General features: G+C 39.4%; 1 protein-coding gene across 1 annotated transcript in view; it reads right to left on the reverse strand.

Moving 5' to 3' along the window:
- SLC9A9 (solute carrier family 9 member A9) overlaps nt 1-21,217 on the reverse strand; it is a 605,167-nt gene that overhangs the window by 570,368 nt on the left and 13,582 nt on the right. Inside the window, exon 2 of the mRNA XM_001111715.5 lies at nt 18,629-18,831. Coding sequence (XP_001111715.2) covers nt 18,629-18,831 — 203 coding nt within the window. The remainder of the gene's footprint in view (nt 1-18,628; nt 18,832-21,217) is intronic.

Genomic DNA, 21,217 nt, shown 5'->3' on the forward strand with positions numbered 1-21,217 from the left:
ATATATTTTTAAAGAAGATGTCCGTGCAGATTAGTTTGCAGAGACCTCAAGATTGTCCCGGATGAAGGGAAACCATTGCCAGGCTGCAGTCACCAGAACGAGCACAAGGTAATGATAGTGTGAATGAAGGTGGCTGTGATAGAATGGAAAGAAAGAAACAAGACCAGGAGACATCCATTCACTCAACATGTGTTTTCTTAAAATAAGCCAGGCACATGGCAGGGAGGACTAGCAGGGTTTGTGGGTAAAATAGAGGTAAAAATAGAAAACTCCATAAGGAACCTATGTTTCTGTACCTGGGTGAGCGACTGAGAATATGACTGAGGAGGAGCTGACTCACCAGGAGTAAGAGGGTCAGAAAGGCTGAAGGCCCATGGAGGCTTCTGCTCACTAAGTTGGAGGTGCCTGTACGCCGCTTGGAAGTATGTACCTGGTGGCAAAGTCAGGGCCAAGGAGAAATGATCCAGAATCATCGGTATGGAAAAAATGAGTTGATGAGCATAGATGGGATATCTGGGAAGTGAGTGCCATAAAAAAGAGCCAAGGATCAAAGACAGAATGCTGGGAGGGGATGCAGTGGCCCCACCAGGGAGAGAGACAACAATCAGAGACAGGAGGAGAATGAAACCCAGGGCTGCAGAAAGCCAGAAAGAGGTGGAGGATGAGAAGGAGCTGCCACTCTCTCATGCAGTGCTGCTAGGCTTAGCAATACAAACACAGGATACTGAGTGAAATTGGAACTTCAGATAAACATCAAACACTCTTTCAGAATAATTTCATAATATTGCATTTGAGTCATAATTTTCCCCAATCATTGACTGTGTATCTGAAATTCAATAAACAGAAAGAGATGTAAGAATGCAACCGCCCAAAGTGGACCTGTTTTTGCACCTGGCTCAGAGAATGGATGGGGAGGAACCGACTCCACCTTCCCTGCTCTGATGTCAGCCGCTGAAAAAAGGAGTTTAAGGACCAAGGGAAAATCCTTTGGGTTTCATAATTAGGAAGTGGTTTTTGATCATTTCTGACTGACTTACACCAAGAAGTGGGTACAGGAGGTTAAGGAAAAAATGAGTGATGGCAAGGTGGGCTCTGGGCCTTTCACAGGGCAGGCTGAGCAGTGGCTTTTTCAGGAACCTGATAAATGGCTCTTGGATGAACAGGAGGAACAAGGGAGAGGGGAAATAAAAGGACAAAGGCCGCAAAAGGGGAGGAAGGAGGTAGGAGAGGACATCAGGAAACAGAGTGGTAAGGGCCAAAATAATGAAGATGTGCTACGTTAAGAAAATTAAAGAGGTGATAAGAGCAGCAAAATTAATAAATGAATGCTTTTAAAATGGGGAGAAATTTTACTCAAGACATTCAAATCTGTGGATAGGGCAAGTTAGGGGATGGTTTCATAGTAAAAAGCATTCTTCCATTTCTCCAGGTGCTTGCTGAAGAGCCCTCAGACGTGGCAGGCACTTGTCAAAGAAATGGGTCATACCTCGTGCAGACTAACAGCCAGTGCATTGACAGCTAGGCCATTAGAGGGAGAAGCTGCCTTAGAGGTCACCTAGTTGGGGAGAAGGGTGGCAGTAATGGAAAGTGGGGACAACTGCCCCCTCCCTTCCTGTCTTAGCAGTTTTGACTTCACCTGCTTGACACACTGTGAAGTCCTTTCTTTGTTAGATTTTCTTTGAATGAAGGGCTTTTTGCCATTTGGAAAAGAAAAGGTTTAAAACCCTGACTTAGTATCGGCTGGGTGCGGTAGCCCACATCTGTAATCCCAGCTCTTTGGGAGGCTGATGTGGGCAGATCATGAGGTCAAGAGATGGAGACCATCCTGGCCAACATGGTGAAATCCTGTCTCTACTAAAAGTACAAAAAAATTATCCCAGCATGGTGGCACAGCCTGTAGTCCCAGCTACTCGGGAGGCTGAGACAGAAGAATCGCTTGAACCTGGGAGGTGGAGGTTACAGTGAGCCGAGATCGCGCCACTGCACTCCAGCCTGGCAACAGAGCAAGACTCCATCTCAAAGACAAACAAACAAACAAAAAACAACAAAACAAAAATCCTGACCTAATATAATCCTCCAGAGAGATGGAGAGACATGTGTAAGGTCCAACTTGTTCAGAGGCAGCACCAAGCTTGGAAATTCTAAACCAGAGACGTTTTTCTCTTATTTTATGTATGTGCTTAACTTCACCTCAAACAAGTTTTAAATGATATGCTAGAGTTGAAGTTCCTCCTCTTCTCACCCAGCCCTGGAAATAAGCAGTGCCCTTTCCTTCCATTACTGTATTTATGTATTTCATATGTGTGTGGTCATAAACCATAATTAGTATTGCTTGTGTGTTTTTACTTTATTATATTTGAGATAGGGTCTTGCTTTGTTGCCCAGGCTGGAGTACAGTGGTGCAATCATAGCTCACTGCAACCTGGAACTCGTGGGCTCAAGTGATCCTTCCATCTAAGCCTCCCAAGTAGCTAGGACCCCCAGGTGCATACCACCACAGCCACCTAATTTTAAAATATTTTTGTATATTTATTTTAAAATTGTGTCATAAATACCCTTTTACATTTATTGAATATAAAAGGCATCCTCTTGCCTTTTGCATTCAACATAGTTTTTAAGATTTATGTATATTAATATACAAGTGAATCTCATCCACTCACTTAAACTGCTGTGTAATGTTCTATGAGATGAATTTATCATGATTTGATTTTTTTCCCTTCTCTTGTTACCATTACTAGAAATGCTGCAATGTATATTCTTGTACTTAAGTCTGTGTATACATGTGAGAGTTTCTCCAGAAGTGAAAATACCTAGAAGTGGGCCTGCTGGGGTATGAGGTATATAAACCTTCAACTTTAGTAGGTATCACCAAATTAGAGGGGCTATACCAATTTATACTCCCACAGTAAAGTATAAGAGTATTTCCCCAGATTTTAGCCAATACTTAGTATTGACAAATTTCTAATTTTTGGCAATCTGGTAAGTATGAAATGATATCACATGATCATTTACTTAAAATTTTTCATTACTAATTAAAGGAACATATATTCCTCATTTATTGGCCTTTGTGGTATCTCTTTAGTGAATTTTCTGATCTCTTTTACTCAGTATTAGTTTTTCTTATTGATTAGTTCTTAATGTAATCTGGTTACTATTCTGCTTTGGTTATTTAGATTTCATATACATTCTTCTATTCTCATGATCTCCTTAAGCTTTTAAACTTTGTCTTTTAACTTTGTTGATAGTATCTTTTTCATGCAAAAGTTTATTTTAATGTAGTAAAATTTATTCCATTTTTACTTTATTATTTATGCTTTTGGTGATATCTTTAAAAATATTTTCCTATCCTGATGTCATATATATATTTTCTCCTAAAGTTGTATAGTTTGATTTTTACTTAAGTCTCTAATCCATCTCAGATTTATTTGCAATAAGATGTAAGATAGATATCTAATTCTTTTTCTTCCATATTGACAGCCAATTGTCCTAGGAAAATTCATAGGTATTTGGTAATGAATCCTTTTCCCGTTGATTTCAGTTGGCTCTTCTGCCACTTTCCAGCGCTTTTTCAAAGACCCAGAAGATATTTATTCTAATAAATATTTTATAGCTGTTATCTGATAGTTATTTAATGTTTAATAGCCTATTTAATGTTTCAAAATATAGGAAAATCTTTATACAGATAGGTATTCACTGAAGTATTTTTTATATTAGTGAAAATTTAGAAACAACTACAAAATCAAGCACATTTCCACCCATTACAGTCAATTTTTAAAAGTCTGAGAGAAGGTTTAGGTTATGATAACAAGTAAGTAAAGCAAGTTACAAAGCTTTAGCGACCATCTGATTTAAGCTACACAGAAAAAAATATGTAAAGTGACTGACGGAAATTTACCAAAATTTATAGTGGTTGCATAATATTGTGGGATTATTTTAATTCTTTCAGGTAAAATACTTTCTTGTCATTCTAAAGGAATATCTTGTAAAGTTACCATTTATGAAGTTATTCTACAAATCTAATGGAGTTATTAATGAAAATCAATATATTTTAAAAATTATCTTTTAAAGATCAAGGGATAATAAAAGCTGAAAATAGAATATAAGAAAAAGTTAAGAACTGGAGACTCAGACTTGTTATAATTTTTTTTTTTTTTTTTTTTTTTTGAGACGGAGTCTCGCTCTGTTGCCCAGGCTGGAGTGCAATGGCTTGATCTTGGTTCACTGCAACCTCTGCCTCCCAGGATCAAATGGTTCTCCTACCTCAGCCTTCTGAGCAGCTGGGATTACAGGCACGCACCACTATGCTCAGACGATTTTTGTTTTAGTAGAGACTGGGTTTCCCCATATTGGCCAGGCTGGTCATGAACTCCTGACCTCAAGTGATCCACCCGCCTCAGCCTCCCAAAGTGCTCGGACTGCAGGTGTGAGCCACCACGTGCCCAGCCATGATTTTTAAGTGTGATAAAATATCTGAAAAAGCCTAATACAGAATCAGGCAGGTGAGCAATAAACACTCATTGAATGTCCAAACCTATTGAGTTATTTTCATTCTTTTCAAAAATTACTGGAAGTCTGTGGCAAATCCCTCCAACTAGAAAACTTAGTATTATGCATGTTAACAGTTAAAAAATGGAGGATTGGCCAGGTGTGGTGGCTCAGGCCTGTAATCTCAGCATTTTGGGAAGCCAAGGTGGGTGGATCACCTGAGGTCAGGAGTTCAAGACTAGCCTGACCAACATAGAGAAACCCCATCTCTGCTAAAAATACAAAAAATTAGCTGGGCATGGTTGCACATGCCTGTAATCCCAGCTACTCAGGAGGCTGAGGTAGGAGAATGGCTTGAACCCATTAGGCGGAGGTTGCAGTGAGCCGAGATAGCGCCATTGCACTCCAGCCTGGGTAACAAGAGTGAAACTCTGTCTCAAAAAAAAAAAAAAAAAAAAAGAGGATGATCACTGAAATATATACATTTTCATTGAAATTCATAGAAGCAAAACTAAATTACAGAGGAACAGTGAAGGGAGAACAATGCAGAGAAAAATAACAAGTTATCATTGAGAATTGGTGAGACTAGAATACCACAAAGCTATAATTACTTTTCAAGTCATTAAAATGCTAGAAGTTAGAAATGTCCCATTGTGAACATTATACAAGCAAAACTGACAGATATAAACACTGTTATTTCATTGGAGGTAGGCAGTGCCTATGACTTCATGCAAAATTAAGTGGTGAATTAAGACCAAAACATTTACATAATTCTAAACATTTAACTTGGAAGCATGGAGTTGTAGAAAGGACATTGAACTTGGAGTCAGAAGCCCTGGTCCGAATCCTAGTTCTGTTGTAAATCAAACTTGGCCAAATCACTTAAGCTTCCAGAACTTTGGTTTCCTTCTCTGTAATGTGGGTCATATCTATTTGTCTTATGGAATAATGGTGAGACTGAATGGACAATGCAACATGAGAAGCCTTTGTAAATAAAAAATTTCCATGGAAAAGAAAATACACTGTCACTATTATAACTTGTGTGGGGCTGAAGTTTAGGATTTGACTTCCTCACATATAACCTGGTACATTTACTATTTGCCAATTAATAATAATAGTAAGTAATAAAAAAAATCTTTCCATAAGGCTGTTACAGTTTTAAAGTTTCCTTCATACACAGTGTCTCTTTTGTTTCTTTACAACACCCTTTGAGTTAAGTATGCACACCTCATTTTTACAGAGGTGGAACCAGGCTCAGAGTTAAGGCCTTAGCTGTTTACAAGGTATGTCATTTGCCCTAGGTTACCTACCTTGTAAATAGCCAAGGTCTTGACTCAAATCATAGCTTCTAATTGCAAGTCCATTGCTTTGCTGATAACAACAATAACAAGTAACAGTTAATATACTTTGAGCACTTACTATGAGCCAGACACTATTCTAAGCGCTTCACATGAAATTTCTCATTTGCAATTCACAATAGCCCTACAAAGTAGTTAGGAAATTGAAGCATAGGATGGTTAATTATCTTACCTAAGATCACACAGCTGGTAAGTGGCATTTGATCCATGTTATATGGCTCCAGAGATTGGCCTTTTAACTTCAGTATCCCATCTCCTACTCATAAGTGGGTTCAGGTCACCCACTCAACTGCTGAATTTGTTCTCATTGGATGCAAATACATCGAGGACATCTAAATTTTCTAGATCATTGCCATGGCAACAAACCACCAATGGCTAGAAACTCTCCTATGCTTTGCATAAGATTCTTGATGCACAAACTCACCTTTGCTATCTCTGTGACTCTTTGCTAAGGTCAACACCATATATCCTGGGTTTCCTACCCTTGGACATAGATGCCCAGACTCCAGGCCTTCTCGTTTTCTGCACACTTGAATTGGCTGCTGCTGGTCCCTTGTAAGTCTGCCATTCATGTGGGGGTTGCTCTACCACCCCTCACTAGCTGTGGTATTGACATAATAATGTGACTTCACTCTAAGACTGACATGATACCAGATGCATGAGAGAAGAGCCTGGTCCTGCATCTCACCAAGAGCTACTCATTCCTCAGGTGTCAGGAGCCATGCATCCAAAACAATTGAAACTTTGCACATCAACAATGATATCTTTTTTTCTTTTTTTCCAATCTAGAATAGATCTTAATATTGGCTAGTTTTTTTATTTCAGGCAAAAGAAACTGCTTTCTATCACTTCAGAATATACAGGAGCATCTCAATCCTAGAGTTTCTTTCTTTGCCTTACTTTTTTTTTTTTTTTTTTTTTTTTGAGTTTGCAGTATCTTTTTCAGACCTTAGCTTTGAAGTGTGTATACAACTTCCCCCATCACATGACCTCACCAGGGAGCAACAGGCCTGGGGAAGCTGGACTGGCAAGGGCTGAGTCAGCAAGGACCACAGTCACAGCAGGCACCCTTGAGGGGAAAGCAGGAAGCTGTGTGTGCTGAAATCAGCAGAAAGCACGATTTAAAATTAAATTGATGCACATTTTTAAAATGCATTTAAGCACCATTTTAAATGGTACGATAAAAAGCAACACCAAACTTTCTCCATCATGCCCTCCTCAGACTTCTTACTCCAAGGGGAAATCCATGCCCACTAAGGACAGATGTTATGGAAGGAGAAAAGGAAGTAGACTAATAGTTATAACTTGCCTAATTTTAAACATAACTTTTCTCTTTAGTTCTGAAAGTAACTCTCTAAAGTAGTATCAATAATCCCTGCTTTATTGATAAGAAAAAATATGCTCAGAGAAATTAACCTACCAAAGATTTCAGTGCTAGGAGTGGCAGAGATGAGATTCAATTAGGTCTAATTGTAGAACCTTATGCACTTCGCCATGTGATCTTAGAGGCAGTCAGAGTTTGAGCTGAAAATGTGATGCTCTAACAGTAAAATTTTAAGACAATTGTCAAGTAGGAAAGGACTTTTTGGGGAGGTGAAAAATGAAGTGTTTAGATATTTCCAATTCTCCTAAAAATGAAATTAGGTAAGCCTGTATGTAGTGATGGGCTTGTAAACCATCTGTCTGGAGAAAAACAAAAACAAAACCTCACAAGCCCTGATCTGTAGCATTTGCCAATTTCTGTGGTATAAATACTCCTATCATGGCCCATTTCAAGTTTTTGACAGGCTCACAAAATTGTTGAATATTTAATAATCAGTTCTCAAAAGCTGGGACAAGCCTGCTCCAGCACTCCACTGCAGGCATTTTACTCCAACTATGTGTTAACTCATCATCTAGGTACTGTTCTCAGGTGTAAAATCTAGATAAAGCTTCCCAGCCTATGGGGGGTCAGTGAGCCTGGTGCTGTGCTGTGCCACCCTGACTCCCCTTCGATGAAGGCTGTGTTGCCCCTGCTGCAGGGAGCACTGTCAGTCCCTTCAGGGATTGCCAAGACTGCAGAGAAGCACCTCACCCATGGTCACGCCCTTTCCAGAGTGACCCACACAAAAGAACAGAGCAATTTGGTGTTTTAGAGGCCTAGCCTTCTGAGTCCAACTGAGAATGACTTTGAAGGCTCATTCTAGCTCCACAGCTTCCCAAGGAGGCAGCCACAATCGTTGGGCCTGCATCTCAGCTGTATTTCTCTCTCTACCCACTCAGGCTTCCCTCCTCTTCTACTGAAAGTGTCAGTCTCAAGGGTACTTGATAAACGTCCTGCTCACTACACACTACCTCAGGGTCCGCTGCTCCTCTGGGAACCCATTATGTGACAGTTAGAAAGAAAGATGAAGACCACCTGAATTTGCAGGACATTCTTGCTCCACGCACCCCAACCTGGGGCGGAACGTGATAAATCAGAGCCCATTTAGCCCTGTGATCAGAAATGGATGTGAAGGGAGCAGCTGGGAGACTCCATAACTCCGGGCAAGCTTAAAAGGCAACAAGAGACAACCAGATGAATGTGCAGCTTCAGTAGGTCCCGTCCCCTCCTGTGCCCAGTTGTCTGTGGAGCCTACCTCAGGCTGTATCTGCTACTAACCAGGAGCTTCCTAATGGCCTCAGGAGAGAACAGGGAAATGCAGGTGGGTGGAGCTTTAAATAACTACTCACTGGAGACCAGGAATGATAAATGTGCACTCTTGCCACAGTGTAATATTTTAGAAAGAACAAAGCAATGGGGAAAAGAATTGAATGATCTATTGCAAACATTATTTACTCAGACGTAAAGTACAATGGGAAATTCGTTTTTTCCCTTCCACTCTCTCTCTGTTTTCTGTTCTTTGCTCAGCCTCCTTTTCTCTCCCTCTCTCCCTGTCTTGAATCTCTCTCTGCCTCCTCCCATCCCTAAGCAATTATTTGGAGAGCAGACTTTTTAGCAGTTCAGTCCTCTGAGTAGTAAACAACCATCACAGAGCACACAGAATTCACCCTGAAGAGAAATCTGAGGTAGATGCTTGGTTACAAAATAGTCAGCAATTAAGACAGGACAGAGTAGCAGTGAAAAGGAGCTACTGACAAGCAGAGAATGATAGATACCTGGTTACATCATCCATTCATTTATCAAGATCCACAGAGAATTCACCATTTGCCGGGAATCGTGGAATAAATGTGACCACAAAACAGACCTAGCCTCTGCCATCCTGGAGCCCACAGTCTAGTGAGAATATAGATAAGTGACATTGAGAAGACAGACATGAATCAAAACATTATAGAAATGCCTGTAATCCCAGCACTTTGGGAGGCCGAGACCGGCGGATCATGAGGTCAGGAGATCCAGACCATCCTGGCTAACACGGTGAAACCCCGTCTCTACTAAAAAAAAAAAAAAACAAAAAAACTAGCCGGGCGAGGTGGCGGGCGCCTGTAGTCCCAGCTACTCCGGAGGCTGAGGCAGGAGAATGGCGTGAACCCGGGAGGCGGAGCTTGCAGTGAGCTGAGATGCGGCCACTGCACTCCAGTCTGGGCGGCAGAGCGAGACTCCGTCTCAAAAAAAAAAAAAAAAAAAAAAAAAAAAAAAATATATATATATATATATATATATATATTATATATATTATAGAAGCAAATATTAGCAACTCAGCTAAAATGCAGTGGGGAATGACAGGTGGAGCTATGAGACTGCAGACTTATGAGACAAAAGACCTGGATACTGTAGTATAGTAGTATGGGGACATTTGGGGTGAAGATGAGTGTTCTCCCAGAGCTAATCAGCCCCTATGAACATCCTCACGTCAGGCCAACCAGGCCATACTGGTGCTGCAAGACTAAGAATACAGGATTTAAGATTTCAGAAAAGGGCCGGGTGCGGTGGCTCACGCCTGTAATCCCAGCACTTTGGGAGGCTGAGGTAGGCAGATCACAAGGTCAGGAGATCGAGACCATCCTGGCTAACATGGTGAAACCCTGTCTCTACTAAAAATAAAAAAAATTAGCCGGGCGCGGTGGCGGGCGCCTGTAGTCCCAGCTACTCGGGAGGCTGAGGCAGGAGAATGGCGTGAACCCGGGAGGCAGAGCTTGCAGTGAGCCGAGATCACGCCACTGCACTCCAGGCTGGGCGACAGAGGGAAACTCTGTCTCAAAAAAAAAAATAAAAAAAGATTTCAGAAAAGACACAAAGAATAAATGCTTGAGGGGATGGCTACCCCATCCTCCATGATGTGATTACTTCACATTGCATGCCTGTATCAAAACATCTTATGTAACCCATAAACACATATACCTACTATGTACCCACAAAAATAAAAAATAAAAATTTAAAACAAAACTTTAAAATAAAAATTAAAAGTTAAAAAAGATTTCAGAAAAGAGTGGAATTTTTAAAGATAGTTATCAAAAATATTTAATAGTTACAATAAAAATAAAATTTTAACAAAATATAAGATATTATATCGGTCTCTAAAATGAGGTGTCCATATTCTAGAGAATGGAAAGGATGATTTTGGTGTGCAAAGGACATACTGTAACTTCTGTTTATATTTCATTTTATTTCTTCCTTTTAAAAAATTCTAGTTTGATATTTGCTTTATAATGTATAGAGTATATTGATACAGTAGTACTTACATCCAACTTGTAAATAAAAAGGCATATCGGTACATATGCTCAAAGGCATTTTACTGGTGGAGTGCATAATCAAAAGTTTGGAAGTTAGTATTTGCATGGTGCATTCCGAAGGCAAGCTTTCAAAAGTGGCCATGGTACCTCATGGCACCTCATGCCCCTCGGAGCAGAGCATCCTTGTGTTTCTAGATTTCCAATCCCTATGCCAGGTTGATCGCTCTCTTCTTCTCTGCCCTTCTCTACTACAAAAAATATTTTTTTTTCTAAAACCTTTTATGTATAAAAAATGATCTTGGAATATTCATGAATAAAATGGCAAAGAGCTGGCAGGAAACAAAAACAAAAACGAAAACAAACAAACAAAAAACTGCCTTTCAGAAAGCAGCAGGCACTTACTGTTACTTAGTTTTGTCTTCTGCTTTGAAATTCCCTTCTTCCAGATTTCTGCATGGCATAGTCCCCACCTCATTAGGTCTCAGCTCCGACTTCACCTCAGTGAGGCCTTCTCCACAGGACGTATCTGAAGACCCTTTGCTCCGAACCTTCTAATTTTGCTAACTTCTCTTCATAGCACTTGCCTCCACTTAGCTCTGGATTACAAATGCTTGTGCTGAACTTCCTTTGTCTATCCCCCTCCAGGAAGCTAAACCCCATGAGTACAGGGACCTTGTTTTGTTCACTGCCATACTTGCAACACCTAAAACCAATGCCTGGCAAATGGCAAGTGCTCAATAAATAAATATTTTTTGAATGACTAAAGGAATGAAGAAAATCTGTGTTGTTCAATGACTAAATCAAAATCAAGTGGAATGTTTAGAGTCTTTAAATACATTTCTGAGGTCATCTCACAGGCCAACTTTTTGCCAAAAAAGTTGAATGAAAGTGGAAGAAAACAGCTAAAGCAAATAAATTTTTAGTTTGTTTATTAACAGCAAATCTCTTAAATAAGGTTTAGGATGAAAGGAGCTACATCCGCCCAAATAGCCTCCCATTTACTGCCAGACTTGACATTCTCTGGAACCATCTCACATGGTAAGAGCCAAGACACGTCATGATAGAGAAACACAAATCATGAAGCCCCATTCTCGCCCCATTCTCTGTGGAAAGGAAGAATAATTGATAGTATCCTACAAATGCTTCTCCAAACCCCCAATGCTGATTTATCATCATGAAGCTTGTTTTCTCTCAGTGTGCCTAGAAAAGTTTTTTAAAAAATTTCTTTTCAGTCCTTTCTTTATCCTCCCCAAGAGTGTCTTAGTGTTAAGCGTACATATTTATCTCTTGGCCCAGTGACTCTCTCTGCTCAAGCTATTCCTGTTACAGGAAGAGGTTTGCCCCTGGCCTTATTGAAGCTCAAGTAAAGGAAAAGACTAGAAAATGCAAATGTAGTTTACAAATAAATATATAAGAATTAAAACTGAATGATGAAAAATCAAAATCACCATCAGGAAAAGTTAGTGAGAAAAAAAGGACTTTGATTTATTTATTTAAAGCTAAAACAAATTAATCTATTCATTTAATGCTTCAGAAACAAAATTACTTTAAAAGTCTTATGGTTAGCTGTTTCTATAAGGGCTTCATTAAAATATCTCTAAAATATGTAGTATTATCAACACAATTGAAATGAGCTCTGATGACCTATTTGCAGCTTGACAATTTTCTTTATTGAAAGAATAGAAAGAACAGATTGCTCGGCAGTGTAACTTACTTCAAAATAACTTCCTTCACCAAGCGATAGTGTCTACTTTTCACACAGGAAGTGAAGACTTGGCAAAATTTTCGCTGGGTGGTTTCCTTTGACTTTTTACATTACAGTCAACTTATTTATGAGTGATAGGAAGCGTAAATTTAACTGTGTTGACAACTTTTTGATAATTTACTGCATCTGCAAGACCTTTCCAGCCAAATGGCCCACTGACCTTTCCAACTGAGTATTATAAACACCTAACATGCTAAATCAATGATGAATAAATTAATGATGAAATAGATCGATTCATTCATTCCAGTTTAAAACCATACTTGTGGCCAGACACTGTGGCTCACACCTATAATCCCAGCACTTTGGGAGGCCGAGGCAGGCAGATCACTGGAGGTCAGGAGTTGGAGACCAGCCTGGCCAACATTGTGAAACCCCATCTCTACTAAGAATACAAAAAGTAGCTGGGTGTTGTGGCACACACCTATAGTCCCAGGTACTTGGGAGGCTAGGGCACGAGAATTGCTGGAACCTAGGAGGCAGAGGTTGCAGTGAACTGGGATCGTGCCACTGTACTGCAGCCTGGGTGACAGAGCAAGACTCGTCTTTAAAATTAAAAAAAAAAAAAAAAAAAAACCACCATATTTGTGATTTGTGATTTTCTCCAACAAATCAAATAAAATCCTTCTTCTAACTTTTAACTTCCACATTTTTGCCTCACCACCCTTCTGTGAACCCACATGACCAGGGTAGCAGAGGAAGCTGTTTTTCCTCTTCTGCTGACTAGTTGGGCCAAGCCCTTCACAACCTTCCTTCCTTGTTTTTCTTGCATCTACCTCTTGGTTACCATCCAAGTCTAGGCTTCACCTGTCTCTTTGCTTTCACTCTCTACCCTGTACACAGCAGGCACACTGTCCCTTTGCTTTTGTCAACGTTACACTGTTCCTCTGACTACAAATAGAGAGGGCATTACTCAACCTGTCATTCAGGGGCTTCCAAATCAAGGTCTGCCTTCATTTTCGGTCCTAGGTTTCACTGGTCTTCTACACTTCAAGAAATTGGAAATGCTTTTTTTTTTTCCCCTGGAATACTGTCTACCTCTTTTCCCACAACCACAACATGCTTTTCCTTCTGCATGGAATGCCTCCCCATCCCCACCCCCCCACACCACACATACCCCTATCACCAGAGTCAATCAACTGCCCTTCTTTGAAGTCTTTCCTCTTACCCCTAATAAGAGACCATATTGTCCTGTTCTGGGTACCTGTGGTTCTTGTCCCACTTTTTTGATACCTGCCTTTAGTGTTACTCATTCATTTATTCATATGCTATGTTTTTCTCTGATTTACTACTAAACTCCTTGAGACCACATCTTATTTCAGAATTGAATTTGATAGAACTCGGTTCATGTGTGTTGAAAGAATAAATGAGTGAAAGTATGGGAGAGAAAGTTATTTTATCATCTTCTCTTCAAAAGCAGGTTTTGAACTTCCTATTGACATAACATTCAGAAATATTTGGTAGACATTTTGGTATTCCTAAATATTACATAACGAATTAATGCTTGCAAAACTATCATGTAATAGGATATAGGCCCTAAAGGACTACAACCAGTTGCAGGTATCTTGTATACACAGAACAATTTGACAAATGGGGTTAGAAACATTGGCTGAATAGATACAGAGCAACATGGTCTAGTTTTATCCTCTTAGAAGGTTGTTTTGAATTCATCAGCTGCTCATGACATATAGAAGAATACTGTTTTCACCAATCTTTAAGTGAAAATATTTTTCTTTTCTACATTTTTATCTATGTTGAGCATGAACACAACAAGTTTGGCATATGGTGTTTCCTGAAATTTTTATATGTTTAAACATGGCATAAAATCACAGTGCATTGCTGTTTATATAAATGCCAACAGCTCTCGTATATTTCCAGTTTTATACCTTCTTATTGGAAGGAACTCACAGAGCCATCAAACCAGTTCCGTCTCTAAGCACATCAATGCCTAACCATCCCAGAAATACGCACGCTCTTATAAAACCTTCTAAGAGGTGATTACACAGCATAAGAATTCATTCCAGCCTCTCCAAATTCTGAAGTCAGAAATTTCATCCAAGACACTAAACTACATTTTTTCTAAGAGTAAAACCCATTTTCAAATCATGTAACTTTTAGAAACAAAGGCCAAATACTCCCTTTAAAATACATCACAAAGGAAAAGGACCCAGTGGGGCCACACTAATGACTTCTGTGACTCTGCTGAGCTGGACCTCTTCCTCAACTCTGACTTCCCTGCACTCTTCCCAGCACTGGTCATCTCCTTCCACCTGTCTAACGGTGAGACACCCTAGGTCTCAGCCCCAGGTGCCCTGCCCTTTTCTGTCCATGTGGCCTCTCAGAGAGCCTGTCCAGTAGTGTGGGGTACAATTATTTACTTAGGACTCAGAATTAAGTAGTATAGTCCAAGTTCTATCTCTGCTCTAACCAGTAGTGGGACCCTGAACTCACCATGTATTTTCTCTAGACATTAATGTATTTTCCACATATGCACAGCTAAGCTTAAAGAATGTGTCAGGTGTCTACAAACATTAAGCATCCAGGACACTACAGTTCTACCAACTCCAAGAATGATAATTTCCAAATGCTGTGTATTTCTCTAGCCATATATGCTCTGCCAAGATCTCAGACTCATTCAATTATTTATTCATCACTGTTTAGCAGTTATTAGGCATGGGGCACCAGGACAGGCTTTGGGGATACATTGGTCAGTAAAAGAGGTATGGTTCCTGCCTTTGTGAAGTTTACAGTCTAGTGGACAATAAGCAATGTAAGAATGCTAATAAACAAAAAGTAAGCAAATACATGTATAATTTCAGATGGTGTCAAATACTATGAAATAAGAGAGAAAGAGACAGGCATGCACTGACTCCTCCCGCCAACACATACCCACACACACACACACACACACACACACACACACACACACACAGAGAGAGAGAGAGAGAGAGAGAGAGAGAGAGAGAGAGAAGGGAGGGAGGATACAGTGTGAGAAAATGGTAGGGGCAAGCCCTCTCTGAAGAGATGGTATTTCAAGCCAAAACTCTAGGAATGTGAAGGTGGCTGATATTCAAAGGGTAGAAATGAGGCCATTTTAGGTAAAAGGAAAGACAGGTACAGAGGTCCTGAAGCAAAAAAGTTCTTGTTGTGCTGAGTGAACAAAATAAAAGGAGCTGGTACATCTGCATCAGTGGATGTGAAGTAAAGAAGAACAAAAGCAGCATCTTCCTCCTCACCATTTCACCTGAACTCGAAGTAGGACTTAAATCCCTAACTCATTTGCCCATTAGCATCACCTTGGTGATCTTCTAAAAATTCCCAAACTCTTGATACTCCCTAAATCAGCCAAATGACAAGCCCAGAGGCAGAACACAGTCATTAGTATGTTTTGAAGCTTCCCAATGATTCCAAAGTGCAGACAGTTTGGGAACCACTGACTTAAATTGATTTTAGTGCTTAATTTCTTGTTTTGCCCATCTATAAAATGATGAGGTTCAATTTAATGAGATCGGGTCTCTTTCTTGCTCTAAATTAGGGGATATGTATGTGCAGATCCAGGGCATTTTCACCCACCCCTTCCTCAAGTCTTTCCTCCCCAAACTTTTACCCTCGAACCTCATATTCTTTCATCCAGGCTTAAAATCCTGGAATCTTAGGCTCTTCTCTTCACACTGTTCCTACAGATCAAGCAGGCTCTGTTGATCCAAAGCATCCAGGCTTTTCATGAAGCCCTCTTCAATTCTTACCTGGATACTCACTTACTGCTGTCTCACCTTCCAATGCACCCTGCCCTGACGGCCTTTCTGAGTTCAATCCCTACTGTCTACCCAAAGCCCTTCTCAAGTGCCATCTCCCCAAGAAGCCTATGTAATAAGCTCAAGTATCTACAACAACGAATCTGTAAAGTTTCACAGTCCTCATAATTCATGTGATACAATTTAGGACTGAATTATATAGAAATATCCATTATATATTGGTTTTATCTCCCCAAATGAATGTTAAATGAGTTAATAAAATAAATACACATTTTATTAATTCCTGGCATATATTAAGCATTCAAACATTATTTAATAGTAGCAATGGTAGCATTATTTTCGGAGGTAGTGGAAGTGGCAGTGACACTGGCAGTGGTAGTGCAGTGGCAGTAGTAGTATTGGTAGTAACGATGGTACAATGTAAAGGCCCCACATTAGCCAGGCACTTTATTATACATCACCTCATTTAAACATTAAAACAATCCTGCAGAATAGGTTTTAAGCTCCTCACTTCACAAATAAGAAAGTTGGGGATTTGGAAGCTTAAGAAACTCACAGAAGGGGGATGGAAGATCTGTCTAACCCTAATTTTGTTTAACCATTACTCAATGTTCCCTCCTTATAAGCCTCCCAAAAGAGAATTCTCAGTAAGGAAGACAGGCTATGGGTTGTTCAGTTTTGCAGATTAACTAGCGTCCCCCAGCATTGGCACATAAGCAACAAATGCGCATTGTGACACACTCCAGATATTTATAAACGAAATCCCTTAAAGTCATGTAATATAGTAAGTATGCCAGTAGATGCCCCTTTCTATACCAGCAATGAGAGGAGGACTTAGTCAGGTTGCTGAGTCACCTATTCCCATCTCCAGATGCCAGGACTGACAAGTTCTTCTAGAAACTACTTGAGCCACTCAAGGTCAAGTAAACATTTTATGTACCGAACTTGCAGAGCTCATAATCCACTCACTGAAAACACCAAGAGGGCTCCAGCAACTTAGACATTTTCTCCATCTCTTGCCTTAATTTTTCAAAAGCAAACATTTGGCTCTGGATGCTGATGAAGGAATAAATATGTCAATAATTCAAGAACAAAATTTCTGATCAGACATTTATTGGCAGTCCTGTTCAAGAACATAATTGCTACAGCAACAAGGATAATTATCAGCATTTGGTGGAAGGAGAGATGTCAACCTGTTTGAAGAAATAGTGCTGTATAGAAATGCAGATAAAAATGTGTGGGAGAGTGAGGAGAGAAATGATTTCTGTCCAGGTACTAACCAAAGGTAAAACTCAAGAATGTATTTTAATTTAAATCCTATGTTGCTAACAAGTTTAAAAAATATTTATTTTAAAAGAGATAATTTTTATGATTATATAAACAGAAACACATGGGAGAGATAATCCAAAACAAATAATCCAAAAGCAGTGGCAGAGCTAGAAGTTGCTCCTCTTTATTTCAGAAATACATTATATAATTTTCTTTTTTTGTGCTTCACTTTACTTTGCAAAGTCTGATTTAGGCTAATATTATAATTAGTTTGACTTTCCTGAGCCCTCACCAAGTACCAGGGGAAGTTAATCTAAAAATGTGCTAGTGGAAGATAATATGAAAACAATTATTATAAATTAGTCATCTTGACTGAGAAAAAGGGCAGGCCAAGTACCTCCCCTTCTGCCCCAAACCTCTTAAAATGGAAAAAAAAAAAAAAAAAAAAAGTTGTGTTTGAACATAAAAACTAAGTACATATGGGATAAAAGTGAAACAATAGACTTCCATAATGTCAGAAAATTCTCAGCTCCGATCTGAAAAAAAATCTCAAATAAATGATGTGAGATCCTGGTTCCTAGTACACACTTGTTAAACAGAAATTCACTTATTCCAAGGACTGATCCAGGGTGTACACGGCACCACAAAAGGTAACCTCATCTGATTTCTGACCCAGATTCCTGAGAGCAGAAGAAAGTTTTCCTTCCAGTAACTGAAGCAGTTCACAAATTTGCAATTATGAAACTATTTTTAAAAGATGAATCATTTCACAATTTTTTCTACCTAAGATTCCCTAACCAAACTGATAGAGTCATGATTTCTTGAGACTGACTGCATGTCAGTGTATTTATAAATAGCCAAGTGGCCAGTGTTTTGTGTTGGTAGCCAAAAGCCAGTCATCCTAGGTTTCAAGGTTTGTGAGTGAAAATATTTTTATTTCTACTCCATTTTCCTTTTGGCTTAAGAAAGATTTGAACTGCACATTCAGCTAGCAATATGTACAACGGTGCTTAAAACACATGTGTGAAAACTTGAGTCAAATATCAGGAAAGGCAGAGTTGATGAATGTTATTTTCTTCTAACCAAATATAACTGTGGCTTGCAGAAAAAGAAAAAAAGAAAACCTTTCTTTCCTAACCTCTAGGAAAAAAAATACAGACAACTCAGCTTGTAATAAGAGTTTAACTCAGGGTTTGACTCCTTAGTCAATTAATGTCTCCAATAGAGTGGTGTTAAAATAGGCATATATGTGTGTGTGAATGCATTATATATAAAGTATAAAGGCTCAAATATGATGCAATTATTTATACTGTAAAACAAAAATATAATACCAACAGGATCCTTACCTTTTCAAGTATAGCATTGCCTTGATGAGGACTGATGTTGTGTTGACTTATTTCTCTTTTGTATTTATATTCATAAACTTGGTCAGTGATATTAACCAGCAGAGTTGATGGACTGAAAGTTAGTTTTACACAGTCATAGACAGTTCCACTTTCTATATCAGTTGGTGCTGTAGCATATCGTAAAATTAGTCCCATTATGAGGCCTAAAAAAAAAAAAAAAAAAAAAAAAGAATAAATAATGGTACTGGAGGAAGGCAATCTAAAATGCCAGTATTGGAAACCTACATGATTTGGAACCTTCAGAAGTGACAGGAGAAAGTGTTGGCTTATTGCCTGGTTTAGAAAAGTGTTCACTTTTGCATGGGTACCAGTTCAACATAATATAGTGTTAAAACATTTGTAGTGGACTATTGCTTGAATACCCAGCATATCTTCCCATTTTTTTTCTTCCTAGTGGACCTACCAATTTTGGAGAGAAAAGACACCTAACTCCTTCCAAATCCTCTATCCTCCAACACCTCTATCCATCCAAATCCTTCAAGAAAACCTTTGCTCTGTGGTAGACACTGAGTCATCTAATCAGTTAGGAGATGGAATTCCCCTGGGAGTGTTTCTGGTCCACAGACCAGCACAAATCTCAGTTATCCCCATCAGACTTTATTATGTCATACCCCATGGTTGGGGGGAGAGGTGTTCTTGTTCTGTCTCTCAGGACATGACCAAGGCAATATAGTTCTTTTTTTTTTTTTTTTTTCTGCTGGCAGGTATCTGTGACCATAAGTAGATCCAGTCCAAGAATGTAGCCAATATACTGAGGAGGGTAGGACTAAGACACTGGCAGAAGACAGAGCCTAGGTGTTGAAGGACATCACAGAGCCACTAGATCAAGCAGCCTGCCCTAGAGCTATCCTAACTCTAAACTTCTTGCTGTGTGATATAATACATTCTCTAATTTCTTGATTCTAATTGAATCAAGTTTCTGGTTACTTGTAGCCAAATGCATTCTAGTGATACCACATTCCTTTTCATAAACAATTCAACCTGAGTGACAGTCCTTGACTTTTAAGTTTTTAAACTCTGGTAAGATGCTCATGGCAATCTGATAACTGTGGGCTTTTTAAATGTGGATTTATTAACAAGCAACAAAGAAACATCAGAAGCCTAAACTCTGTCAATTTAAAATTAGGACTGATGTATGTGTTTTGGGATGAATGATCCAGAGTTCACTCTTTAAAACATCTAATTTTGGAGATTTTACCTCTCTTATGAATCTAGTCATTTAATAACCTTTTATTTCTTCAGTAAAACATTTTTGGGGTGCATATTGTGTACCAGACATTTATAGGTATAAAATAAGAATACAGGCCCAGTCTTACAGGAGCTCGTTTGTATAAGTGAAGATTCATGAGCAAAGAATTATAATACAACATGACATGTGCTATGACCGCTGGGAAGCACTCTGTGATACATGAGTATAGACAGGAGGTACTCTGAAGCCCTTTGAATTATGCAAAGCTTGAGACGAATCTTAAAAGGTTGCACAGATTTGTCCAGATGAGCTGAATCGGAATGAGTAGGGATCCAGTTTGCACGTGTGGGTACCAGCACATAAGAGCAGAGACAGCTGAGAGTTCACTGGGATCCTCTCCCTGTGTGTAGACCAGTATCTGTGCTCTCCCTGTGTGTAGACCAGGATCTATGCTCTCCCTGTGTGCAGAGTTGCTATTGGCAAGTGGTTGTTCAGCCACGGGCTATGCTTCCTGATTGTCTTGCATCTGGCTGGTTCTTACCAGTGGAAAAATGTTGGGGTACTGTGTAAGAAATCACTAGTGATAACCTTACAAACACAATGCATATATACAGAAAGGCGTAAGAAATCTGGTACATTTAGGGAGTCACTAGTGATGTAAAAAGAACAGCGAGAAAGAGAGACAGAGAGAGACTCTAGACCTAGACCGTAGGCAGCGCCAGGTCATAAAGAGGCTCCTCTCTCCTGCTGACTTTTAACCCAATGGTAATGGAGAACTACTGAAAGATTTTAGGCAGGGGGAGTAAAACAATCAGACTTTCATGTAACCACCAACACTTTGGCAACAATGTTGAGAACTAATCAGTGAGAGATGAGAATGCAAACAGATTTCTTTCAAGATTATTTTTATTTTATTATTCCTGCTTCAGTGTTTGGCTGACTCCTCTAGAGTAATTAGAAAAATTGTATCCTAACCTCTGGGAGCAAGAGAAAATAAGTGATAGATATGTAACCCTCACTGAGTGCTTGATCCACCACAGCACAGTAGAAAACCTTCAATGCTCAGTGTTGAGTGACGACAATAAAACTAGTCAGGAGCAAGAAGGGAAGATAGATCATCTACACTCTATATGGCTTAGGGTGCTTGCATAAGAACATCACTTTTTCAACACATTTTGCCTAGAAAGGATTTAATTCCTAAAAGTTGTTCAGCGAGTACCACAAATGACACCATTACTGCTCTTTCTACTTCTACAAAGAAGGGAAGTGCAAGATACTATCCGCATGGGGCCTAAATGGAAAGAACCCATATTAATGTCATTTGAAATTGCCAGTGGGTG

The sequence above is a fragment of the Macaca mulatta genome, chromosome 2 (genome assembly GCF_049350105.2).
Source record: "Macaca mulatta isolate MMU2019108-1 chromosome 2, T2T-MMU8v2.0, whole genome shotgun sequence".
Lineage (NCBI taxonomy): Eukaryota > Metazoa > Chordata > Mammalia > Primates > Cercopithecidae > Macaca > Macaca mulatta.